At 37.9% G+C, this 13,197-nt stretch overlaps 1 protein-coding gene across 4 annotated transcripts in view; it reads right to left on the bottom strand.

Moving 5' to 3' along the window:
- LOC130923581 (SH2 domain-containing adapter protein F-like) overlaps window positions 1–13,197 on the bottom strand; it is a 220,357-nt gene that overhangs the window by 30,213 nt on the left and 176,947 nt on the right. For all 4 annotated transcript variants that reach the window (XM_057849362.1, XM_057849344.1, XM_057849353.1 and 1 more), the window contains 2 exons: window positions 2,171–2,345; window positions 747–866 (listed from right to left, as the gene is read on the bottom strand). In XM_057849362.1, the coding sequence (XP_057705345.1) occupies window positions 747–866; window positions 2,171–2,345 (295 nt within the window). The remainder of the gene's footprint in view (window positions 1–746; window positions 867–2,170; window positions 2,346–13,197) is intronic.

The following is a 13,197-nucleotide window of genomic DNA, read 5'->3' as shown; positions in this document are numbered from 1 at the left end:
CATCAGTGCGCTGCCGATGATTGAGAACTTTTATAGCAACGTTTGATCTTACCTCGGCTACCGGTGCATGCTAATAGGGTAGCTGTCAGTGAGCTAAGCCGTTGAATTATGGGAAACATAGTTTTAAACTGATGCGTTTGGAAAGCTCCGTTTATTTCGATTGTTGTTTGTGTGCATTGAATGAGAATAACAATTTGTCAACGACAATTGTCATAACAGTAATTTATAAAAATGTTTTGTTGGCACATAACCTACTGTGCGTGTGTGTGTGTGTATTGACTGGACTACATTTCAATTATACTATTATTATTTATCATTATTTAATTATTTTTTTTTTTTTTTTTTTTTTTAAATTGTTGGATTATTTTTGGGGGGAATAATAAAGCCTGTTGAGTAACCTCTGAGAATTTGAATTTGTGTCTTTGGTTATATTGTCTATGGCTATATATATATATATTAATAAAACAGAATTTTTCTATCCAGACAGAGGAGGCGCACGGTAATTAAAGTGATATAGGCATCTTTGTGTGAAGTTTGAGTAAAATTAAAGTATCTAGAGGTGGGGCCGAGTGTCCTTGTTTTTGGAAATCAAAATATGACCACCTTAACCTAGCATACAATATGTATCGACTTTATACAGTTTTGGCGGGGCCTTGCACCACCTAAATTATCTCTTAGTTGGTACATAACACTTTCATTTACTGATTACTTAGTTAGTGGTAAAATGAAAAGAATGTAGTACTTACTTAAGCGAGAGAGAGTAGTCATTCTTGCTGGTTTCGCTGTTCCGCACCAGGTAGCTCGCTTCCTTGCACAGCCGGAGGAGACATTCTGCATCCGTCCGACTTATGGCGCCGTGGTACCAGCTAAGGAAATCAATAAAGGGAAAAACATCAGGGATTGAAAACGTTTAAATATACTTAAAACTAAAAACTAACTAAAAATAATACTTAAATATTAGGGCTGTCAAAATTATCGCGTTAACGCGCGGTAATTAATTTTTTAAATTAATCACGTTAAAATATTTGACGCAATTAACGCACATGTCCCGCTCAGAAAGTATTCTGCCTTTTGGTAAGTTTTACAGCAAGGCTTTTTATGCTGTCCAACAGCGAACTCTTGTGGTCGCTTTGCGACATGGTTTATTGTTTTCTTACCAGTTCATTATGGCTGCACGACGTCTCGGGCTGATAATGTTGTGCTTATATGATCCTTGGACAAGATTTGTCCGTAAGTATGGTTGTTGTAAAGAATGTACATATTATGGTAGTAAGCGAAATGTTATATTTTTTGTATGAGACGCTTTTTGTTTATGTTTAGTGAACCTGTATAGCGTGCTAAGCTAACGTTGTTGCTAATGCAATGCTTGTGTACTTTTATTTTGTAGTTTTACGACGTTCTAAAGAGGACAGTGGTTTGAGGCCATTTTATTCATAAATCAGATGAAAAAGGAAGAAGAATTATTAAGGCGTCGTTCACTAGCTGTCTAGCTTTGGAAAAAGTAGACGCTTCGGAGTGAGGACAGCATAGACAGATTTAAATGACAGTAGAGTGAAATGCCCACTACAGTCCTTATGTACCGTATGTTGAATGTATATATCCATCTTGTGTCTTATCTTTCCATTCCAACAATTTATTTTACAGAATATATATATAATTTACAGAAAAATATGGCATATTTTATAGACGGTTTGAATTGCGATTAACTGCGATTAATTACGATTAATTAATTTTTAAGCTGTAATTAACTCGATTAAAAATTTTAATCGTTTGACAGCCCTATTAAATATACATCAAGTCCCCTGATCATTCCCGGTTGCTCAACGGTTGCGTCGATTAATTACTGTAACATTTACGGATTCATTGTTGAAAACCTAACTTACCTTATTGCTGTACACATCCTGATCAAATTTTACTTCAGAGTTTCTTCTTTGCTGCATTCCATTTTATAACTGCACAGTTTCCATCCGTTCCTACTTATTTTTAAGAGGCAAGTTACACCCTGGACCTATGCCCATGGTCTTGTCTCGCCCCGAGGTCCAGGGTGTCATTTAGGCTAGGAGTGTCACTGATTCTGACTCATCTTTAATATAACATTCACTGTTCCGACTCCATAGTAGCAATAATAATTTTGGCCAAAAACCAATCCAGAGCAAGGATTTAGACTCACAATTGGCTTTCCAAGGCCATGCTGGGATCGACACGTTCCCCTACCGATGAGGCGGGTTGCTCGGCTGACGTCATTTTGGTGTTCACCAAGCAGCCGCTGGAATGTCGCTGCAACGGACGGGTTTTACCATCCTTGGTGGGCGACATTCGAGACTTCTCCACACCGTCAAACTGGACTGTAAGACCAAAAAAAAAAATGTAAGGGCTAAAGAAATATCGCAAGTGATTATTGATGACAGTTATACTAAATTTAAGCAGTTCCCTACCCTTGATGAAACCCAGCACACAGCCTATTACCGGGCATTTATTGAAGATTTCACAAAAGTAGCACATGGAATTGTGAAAACCACCGTGAGACATGAACCGATTACCAGTTTCAAGGTATACCGTTGTATGAAAACCTCAAGTTTTCAAAACCGCAAAAAATTCCTGGTATTTTTTTATGTCCCAAAAATGCAGGGAGAAATCCCTCGCTCGCAGTTGCAAGGCTCAACAATCCCCCACTGGTTGTTGCTCAGTGTCAGTGAGTCAGCTATGCTGCACGATGGCTGGAAGAGGTGAAACTCCTGAACTTTTTCCCCCATCGAAGAAAACAAAATCGCTGGTATGGGTATACTTCGTCTACAGAAAAAGTTACAGACGACTGGGACTTAGAGGAGGGCCAACAGACATGTAAAACATGTCAGGGTGGCTGCTGGGGAGGCAAAACCCTCCAACATGATTTCGCGTGTATACAAAATTAACAGTTTAATAAACACTAGAGGAGTTTAAAAAAAATCGATTATCACATGCATCGTGATTTGACACGTGAAGATTCAATTACGATTCATAAAGGCTCAAAAACGATGATTTTCCCTCATCACTTTATGACAGCCGCTCGTAGCGGAACGAAATTCAACACACGTCTGCCGCCCGGACACCTTTAACAGATGCACGCACATTATAATGGATGCTGCCTGTAACTGAGTGAGCGATTTACTCTCTTTCAAAAGACTGAAAAATAAATGTGTGTATGAGACAGGCAGGCACACGTTATTTTTTAAAGCAAGAGGGAACGAGAGATAGTTCGTTGCTCCTCGTCTTTCAGATGTCCAGCAGTAGTTTGAAGTCATGTTAATTGAAAAATGTCCTGAGTGTGTTGCTAAGACCCGTGTGCGTCTACAAGAGGTGAGTACATGAACCCTCTTGCACTGTTTAGCCGTTATTGTTGTTGTTTTTTAGGTGTTAATAGCTAGCGCCGAGCGCTAAGCTAATTAGCTAATTCGCTAACGTGCATTTCATATGCAGAACGTGTAAAAACATGATTAAATACAGCGGTAACACTACAAACCATGATTAAATACAACGGTAACACTACAATCATGCGAAATAGTACAGAAATCTATGAAAACAAAGTATATTGGTTAAAAGAAGGATTATCTCTAAAGACACTTTGTTTCCAGAAAATGTGGAATTCATTCCACCTGTGTAAATTTTATTGTATTGTTCAGTGAAATAAGTACTCCCTTTAAAATGGTTAATGTTTTTGCACTTTCTTATAAAAATAAATAAATAAAAAAGCAGCTCAAGGGCAGGTTTTTGTTGTATGGTCAAGTTTCCATCATTCCTGTTGAATCATCAAGATATTTAAAATAAATAATAGACAAAAATGTGTTTGTCTACTATATTAATTAGTAATGTACGATGCATCGATAATCGTGATAACCATGATCATCGTCAATACTGTGATCATCGTTCAAGAATCGAATCGTAGCCCCCTGAATCGTAATCGAATCGAATTGTGGGGTGCCTAAGATGGCACACCCCTAGTAAACACTGTCATTAACGTTTTCCACTCGCCACAAGAGTTAACTCCAGTGTATTTAGTGTGTCTAGAAGTGGTAAAATGTGTTATTTTTTCACTCTGGAAACTGTCTGTGTTGAGAAAGTGTGTATATTGTAAACATGATACGAGTCATACACACGTTTTTTATGGAAAATAATTCAAATCACTGTATTTTTCGGATTATAAGTCGCACATGAGTATAAGTCATGTGCGAATAAAATGCCCAACGAAGAGGAAAAAAAACATATAAGTCGCATTTTTGGGGGAAATTTACTTGATAAAATCCAACATAGAACAGATATGTCATCTTGAAAGGCAATTTAAAATAAAAATACAATAGAGAACATGCTGAATAAGTGTATAGTATTATACAGTTACATGATGCATGAACAACGAAATGCGAACATGGCCGGTATGTTAACATAACGTTGCTGTTAAGAGTTATTCTGATAACTATAGCATAAAGAACAGGCTAACAAATTTACCAAACCAACAGTGTCACTCCAAAACAACATGTGAAATGTTAATAATTCCACACATAAGTCGCTCCTGAGTATAAGTCGCACCCGCAGCCAAACTATGAAAAAAAACTGCGATTTATAGTCCGAAAAATACGGTAATTTTGTTAGGATGGTAATAATTTTGAGCCGTGCCTGTGGGTTTACGCTCATCTAAAGGACAGCATTAAAAAAAAAAAAAAAAAAAAAATCATTTTAACTTAACATTTTACCTATGTTTTAATTTGCTAATATCTTTTGAAAAATAAAAATCCTGTTCACTTTTGTCATTTTTTAAAAAGTATTTGAACATTATACTTATGTTGCAATTTGCTGATACGTTTTGAAAAAAAAAATCCTATTCAATGGAAAAAAACTTTAACACAGATATCTCAAAGTAATACATTTTAGAGCTGTAATGGCAATACCGTGATACCTTAAAACCGTGATATTTTGGCTTAAGGAGTCGCCAGTCATAACATCTGTAAATATGGGTAGCTACACAAATGCGGATAATTAATCCAACTTTAAACCAGATTAAAGATATAATAAAACATTCCCCAAAATCAGAGTTATATTAAATTTTGTGAGAAATGGATATCGATGAAAATAGCACCGAAACTAGAGAGAATCCCTGGCTCTGTTGTTTGCACCGATGACGTCACCTAGCGTGGAATTCGTCCAAACCAAGGACGCAATTCACACAGCGGAGGAGGCTCTCTCCATCAATCCGACCCGACACAAACAAACATATGCACATCGTCTATGAATACATGCATGCTGAAATTCCACCGCGTGTGAAAGTCAGCAGCAGAAACAAACACAAAAAAGTTAAACATTACACATCGTGACAAGGTGGTGTTCGTTCATGGCTGACTGGCAGAGGTCACCAAACTTATTTATTTGATATTTACATAAGGCTCACATGGCCAGTGAGCTCCTGCTTGTGTGTTTCCCATGTGTGTGGCTTTTGGTCTTTTTCCTGCCGTCATCCATCACTATAATTGATGTTGCAGCACCCTTGGCTTTGGAAAAGACCTATTTTAGAGCCACGCAGACACGCCGGTGGTGGGACCGGCATGCGCGAGCGGCTTCCATCGCAGATGTCGGGCTTTCCGAACGCTTTGACATAGCAACGGCTGTGGCTCTTGATGAAGAGAATTGACGTACAGAGCTGACAGCAGCTTTCCGTCATCAATGGGGAGTCGTGTCTAGTGTTTTATTAGCCTAAGTGACAACTTAACCCATAGAGATATGTTTAGTTTGTGGGCTACAGATGGTTTTTGACAACATTTGAAGCGACATACTATGCAATTCTAAACACATTCCAGCCGGAAGAGGTGGGCCTATGAATCTCTTCAGGGAAGGAGTCTAATCAATCTCAATACATTTAATCCAGTTCGATCCATACGGAGCTGCCATATCACTTCTGAGTTATCAAGCCTTGCTGTCATGATGCGCAGACTTGGAATGATAAAAACGAAATGTGTTTGCAATGTAGTGTGAATCTGTCTAGTTCAAATTGTGTAGCAATTTAACAATTCTTTTGGACAATTTAGTCTTGGAAGGAGCCCTAGAAATGGCCAAAATGTCCTTAAATGGCAGTTTTCAGAGGTTGGCTCTTGAGAATATGTTCTAATTGGATTAACTGATCATCTATCAAAGCCATGTTCGATAGACATGTTTAATAGGCTTTTCATGTTATTTTAAATCCCCACAAGTTTGTGCAGTGTATGTCAATATGCAAACACATGCTTTAATTGGGGTGGTAATGTGTGTGCAGTCTGCTGCAATGAAACAAGAGTGGTGTCATTCTACATTCAAACAGCAGGGGTTCCCCTTTACCTCCACTCAATCAATGAACTTGACGGTCCAAATGCAATTTACTCCAAACCAGTGGACGTGATTAATCCAAATGACTTGAGTTTGTTTTTATTTCAGTCTTAAATGCTGATGCATGGTGGGATATCTGCATCTTCAAAAACACTTAAGAGTAATGTCTTAAAATCAAAATTAAGGAAAGCAGAGAGAAAGTGGAGGAAAACTAAACTCCAAATTGACTTTGACCGGTTCAGATAATGTCTTGGTAATTTTAACCAAGCATTCGGACGGCCTAACCGAAAAAACAAACAAACAAACAAAAAAAAAAACATCAATACTTGCGCTCTGTTTGCAGTGGTTGATAACTCACTAATTCCCCAAATTAGACAGCAGCAAACTTCCTTTCAACGGAGAAACTGAATGTTTATATAAATCCACCAGATCAAATATCAACACTAATCAAAACAATGATAAACCTTGGCAACTAGGGATGTCCCAGATCTGATTACCTGATCGGAAATCGGGCCAACCGCGCCTTTTTTCAGAGGGTCTGAATCAGATGAAAAGGATCGGATTTTTTTTAATGTATTTTTTTTTGTTTGTTTGTTTGTTTTTTACACCAGTGATCCCCAACCACCGGGCCGGGGATTGTTACCAGTCCGTGGCGCATTTGCAACCGGGCCCTAGAGAAATAATAAATATTTTGTTAACGACCGGAATCTGGCCTGTACCTCTTGACACATCAAGATGCTTGTCTCCTCTGTTGACTATTCCGAGTACAGACTTGTGTAGTCCATTACTGGGGTGTTTGCACATGTATAGCAGCGTCAGTCAATGTTCACACTAATGTTAGCTGCTGTTGCCTGTGTGCAGCGGCTGGCAATGTCTTTGGACAGCTTTTTTACAGGGGAAAAGGCCACTGAAGGGGAGCCAACAAACAAGTCCATTCTGCATATTATATAGCTAAAAGCTAGCAAATAAAACCAACAAAAGTGAATGCACTGAAAGCATCATAGCTTGTGGCGAAGTGTATTGCTAAAGCCAAGAAACCTTTTACAATTGGAGAAGAACTCATACCAGCAATCAAGGATATTTGGCATTTTAGGAGACGGCGTTGTTAAAAAAAAGGTTGATTCAGCGTATAGGGAGTTCATTTTCCCTCCACTTAATGTTTGTAGTTTATGTTCACTCTATTGTATTATTTTATATTTACTATAATTTTCTGCCACACATTGCCGGTCTGTTGGGAAAAAAAAAAAAAAAAAAAAAGACCATATCACACCGGTCCGTGGTGCAAAAAAAGGTTGGGGACCACTGTTTTACATAATGGCATTGCCAAAAGAAACTAAAATATATTTGTTTCATATTCTGTAACACTCCCGGAAAAAGTGGAATTACTGTAAACTGTAACAGTACTTTAACATGTTTGGAACGTTTGTTAAAGTAACACTAGGTAACTTTTCAACCTTTTCAAGAATATTTTCATAACATTTGTGATATGTTGGCTGACAGCGATTTGAATGACACCTCTTTTATGTAAGTGGGGGTCAGCATCACTTTCACCTGCACTAATTAACTTTGAGGAGAGTGGCAGGAACTCTGCCACACAAAAAGACTACAAATGTGCTGCCTGCCTTACGCATACGTCTCTCCCCCCCTTTCCCCATTCATTCTAAAGGCAGAAGTCAATGTGAATGTTTTCGCTCAAAAGCTGCAAAGATGGCAGAGCAACAAAAGAGACAAAAAGTTTTGTCTGAGGAGGGAAAAAAAGGATAAAAGGACACTCAAGAATAAACATTGGCCCGGTTTTCACTCGCTACGTGACGTCCCGGGCTAGGGAGACACACGGTTGTTAACCGTCATAAGCTGTTGTTAAGCCACTACTGGATTCATTCCCTCATTATTATTCATTCTTCACACAGCCACTGGAAACAGAAATGTCATTTAATCCATCTGCAGGCCACCAGTAGATGAGGATTTTACAAAACTTTGCGCTCATGCTCTGGTACTCATTGAAAATGCAGTCTTCCTTAAAAAACAAAACAAAACACTAGCGCTTTTGTCCACCGGCGTCACTAAAATCTGAAAAGTTAACAAGTGTTGCTTTGAAATTTTTATTTATTTTTTTTTTTTTCGGTATTGGATTGGGACTCAAAATAGAGTGACTTGGACTCTGGTGCAAAAATATGAGCTCGGGAGATCCCCATACGCAAAAACTAACATACTTTTCAGATTATTAGATCTAAATATACAAAATGAAGACATAGCATTTAAGTGTTATGCTATTCACAATTGGAATAAACTGCTACAGAAGTGAAACTGTCTTTTTTAAGTGCTTATTTCTATTGGGTTTTAAAACACTTTTTTAAAAAATTGATTTAAAATCTTTTCATTGCACTGTATGTTCTTTTTATTTTAGGAAATTTATTTTTCACTCTTTACACATTTACTCACTCATTACTCTTCTAAAATAATGCTTAAAAAAATACTTTTAAATATGGTTGTTCCGATCATGTTTTTTTTGCTCCCGATCCGATCCTGATCGTTTTAGTTTGAGTATCTGCCGATCCCGATATTTCCCGATCCGATTGCGTTTTTTTTTTTTTTTTTGCTCCCGATTCAATTCCAATCATTCCCGATAATTGTTCCCGATCATATACAGTACATATTGGCAATGCATTGAGAAAAAAAATGAATAAAACTCGGACGAATATATACATTCAACATAGAGTACATAAATACTATATTTGTTTATTATGACAATAAATCCTCAAGATGGCATTTACATTATTAACATTCTTTCTGTGAGAGGGATCCACAGATAGAAAGACTTGTAATTCTCAAAGGATAAATGTGACTCTGTATATTGTGACTAAATATTGTCATCTAGTGTATTTGTTGAGCTTTCAGTAAATGATACTGTAGCCATTTAACTTCTGCCTAAATGCATGATGGGAAGTGCAACCGTGACTGTGCGTCGTGGTACCAAAAGATATATCTTCTCTGCGTTGGGAAATAACATAGGGTGTTAAGAAAAAGATCAACTATTACCTTTCTTCCCCACATTGCTTCCCACGATTATTCTAATCGTTGGGAGAGGGATTGTAAGGCTTTAGCCATTTAAAAAAAGGCTCCAAAGGCTGCCAAAATTCACTCTACTCATTTTACGCTGCCTTTTAGCTCGATATATTGTATGGGTAAAACGGCGCCATTATAGATTGAACGCGACAATGCGTGAGTGGGTCGTGCAGTGCATGCGTTAATTGCGTTAAATATTGTAATTAGAAAATGATTTAATTAAAAAATATATATATATTAAAAAAAGGCATGTCCGATATTTTTTTGCCGATTCCGATACTTTGAAAATGACGTGATCGGACCGATCTCTACTTTTAAATGTTGTGGTGCCTTGTGAATTAAATGTTTAAGAGAAAGCTACACCTTGCCCAATGGTGGCACATCAGGGGGTGAAGTGATTTTCCAGCTCAATCAATGTTAAAGACACTTTGTTTTTCTAGTGGTATTAGTTGATGACTGCCGATGTGGTATGAGTGTAATTCCATTTTGTTTCCATGGCAACTGACCAATGGGGACCACATTAAGCATGTTTTTGCTCCTCTTATCTATGTCGACTTTGTTTTGTTTACAGATCCTACTTTTTCCCTGACTTCTTCCTTACTATTCTTTTTCATGCTGTATTCTAGCCACTCCTAACAAACAATTTCTTCCAGCTGTGCCGTTAAAATATGGCTATTTGAATCAAAAGGCGTGAGTTTCCGTTGAAACTGAAAATATATTGATACTATAGTGTATAATGATAATTATTGTTTTCAACAGCAAACTTGATATGACTGTTGTCTAAAGGAAAAACCTTGGCATTCTCATCTGTAATATGACAAATGGTCTTAAATCTACTGCTCTTACATCCAAATTGTGCGTTTGAGAATAAGGTAAAAAAAATCAGGAAAAAAATTAATCATTACTTATTTTTTAACCCAATGCCTCTTAAGTCATTGGACCCTTTGTGGCTCTACTGGTGAAAGATCATACTAGACAAATGTATTTTTGTCAGGTAAAACTGCCTTTGGGGTATCAAAATCTTGTACACGTTTGAAATTTTGTAAAATCTCTACAAGCTGGGTTTTGAATAAACCCAGGAACAACTTGTGTGTTACATAATTCTTCCTTGTCCACCTGTTTTATTCCTATCTTTGGCTGCCCACACACTGTACTGAAGTGTATGTTGAGCCCACTCAGCCACATCTTCCCACTTGTCTACATCCAACGAAAAAAAACAAAACAACAACTGGAGGATCACAGTGCACTGATTGGATTATATTTAGAACTGTTTGATTTGCTTTCTTCTGCAATGAAATGTATATATTTTAGGCTTGATCATCAGCTAGCAGAGCTTTTTCTCCTTTTCTGCCCGAGATTGACGAGATGATTGGCCGAGAGGAGAACAAAAAGCTCCCGACAGGCAGCTTAAGAGGGATGAGAATGTGCGCAGTTATCAGAAGAAACACACACACAAATTGTCATGTTGTGTGTGTAGTTGCAGCTATTGTCGATGGAATCAGATGAAAGCATCAGTCGAATCCTGACAGATGGAGGGAATACGTGCCCTTTTTAGCTTTCCTGGGGAAGTACTCTAAAAAATTAAAATGGGGGGGAAAAGCCAAAGTAGAATGTGTCTTGCTGTCAAATGGATATTAAACTGTAAATCAAAATGCAATAACAACATTTTCATGGTGAAATATATAAACTGATTTTTGGAGCAGACAGAAAACAATTTGCCAGACTGCAATGAGCAATGTAGGACCAATTTGGAAATAAAACTTGTTTTAAATCATGAGCATTATAATGCATGTGAAGTACAGTTGGAGATTAGTATTAAATAAACAAGCAAAAAAGGTTGAATGGAAAATAAAAAGAGCTTTAAAGAAAAAAATACCGAACACTACATGTAAAAATGGACCCATACAACAATGTCAGGCAATGACAAGTCTACCAGAACGTGAATAAGTATTAACATAAGGTTGTGTCCTCCCCAAGATGGTTTAATTTACATGTTGCACGTGCATTTCTCTATAAATGCTGCTGTTTTGGCCAGCAACAGAATCAAAAAACAGCTTCCAGTACATTAACAGGGACACACAATATGGCAGGGCAACCACAAGTCGTCGTTTAATGGATCAGAAAATTTATGGGTGGTGGTGCTATTTTGGTTCGCAACTAATTAAAACACCAACACTGCAACAATAATATGGAGTACCCATAACTATGAAATTAACCATTACAGTGGTACCCCTACATACGAATTAAATTCGTTTGTAAGCGTTTGTAAGTCGAAATGGTTTTATGTCAAGCAGGATTTTCCCTTAAAGAGCATACGACAGGAGAAAAAATGGCTTAAATGGCATTATTATGTGAATTAGAATCATATTTTGAGACGATTCGACTATATACACCAATTTAGCGAAGCGCAGATGACGAGAAATTAGTCTTTTAATCTGCCGGTTAGCCACGTCTACCATTATAGAGCTCCAGCGTCCCCAACAGGTGGATGCCGTCAGCGGGAGACTGGGCTCATCGGTTTTACTATTCAGCCTGTCAAGGGGGAACTATTCACAACGAGGAAAACGCGACGAAGAGAGCTGCAAAATGTAATTGTTTCTGTCTCTTTACTTCAATATTTTTACAGGATATTCTTTTTATCCAAGTATTTTCCCCAATTGCTAAATAAATGGCATGGTCATGACAAATAACGGTCTTGTGCTAAATGGAATAGGAAATAATAAAAATGCACTTATTCAGGACGACATGGCAAAATTACTCCATAATGGTTAAACTGTCGACTTTACTGTCCTTTACTGTCGCACCTCCCGAACGATATTTTATGACACCTGAATCTGACATATGTCATTTCCCTTTCCCGGCTTCGGAGAATGTAAACAAACTAAGAGGCGTGACAGCTAGCCGACATGCTAACCCGAACCGAGTGATGTTTCAAAGTCTTCGAAGCGCAAAATCACATAACTAGCCTGGATTATTTGACACGACGACTGGGTTGTCAATTGTCTTCGCGGATCGGCAAACCGCCCGGCAGAGAGCAATTTACAGCTCGTTCCCTGGAGGAGGGTGGCTGCAGTTGTTGTGCAGCTAATGTGCATGAGGAGAGCTTTTTACATGCCTATCAATGATCAAATGTATGTAGTCCTTTAAAGAAAGTTTGTAGTGTTTACTTTGTAATCGCTGTATTCGTATTTGACATAATACAAAACAAGATGTTTACTCACTTCCTCGTAAGTCCAATGGTCCCACAGTAGTAGGACTTGTTTTTGCCAATATCCACGTTGAATGGGAACCTTTTGAAACTCCAAAAAGGCGCACACGCCTGTCCCTCATACAGTAAGATTTTTCTGCAGCCGTTTGGCTGGCGTGATGCAAAAAATAAACGTAATGATCCGCAAAATCAGCTGAATCATTAGTCCTCATACACAACAGAACAGCCATATAGTGAAGAGGACGCCTTCATCCGTACACGTCACAGCGCCCTCCTCCTCAATGCAAGACCGAAGCCAGAAGTCACTCATTTTCATGGCGCGGGATTCAAGAAAAAACTAAAACAAATATAGCAATCGCTTCCACACACATCCAAGCGGTCCATATCATTCAGGAGCATAAAATACCGCGTGTATTATGAAATAAACATGCTTTACATGTCACATGCACTTTAAGAATACATTACCGTATCGGCCCGAATATAAGACGGCCCTTATAATAAGACCTCTTCTTTTTCAAGACTCAAGTTTGAAAAATGACTTTTTGAACACCAAATTAAATTTTATACAGAAAATAATTACACTACATCCGAAACAAATG

Source organism: Corythoichthys intestinalis, chromosome 1 (assembly GCF_030265065.1).
Source record: "Corythoichthys intestinalis isolate RoL2023-P3 chromosome 1, ASM3026506v1, whole genome shotgun sequence".
In the NCBI taxonomy this organism is placed as follows: domain Eukaryota; kingdom Metazoa; phylum Chordata; class Actinopteri; order Syngnathiformes; family Syngnathidae; genus Corythoichthys; species Corythoichthys intestinalis.
The sequence above is the reverse complement of the archived record's forward strand: the minus strand, read 5'-3'. Positions and strand labels throughout refer to the sequence as shown.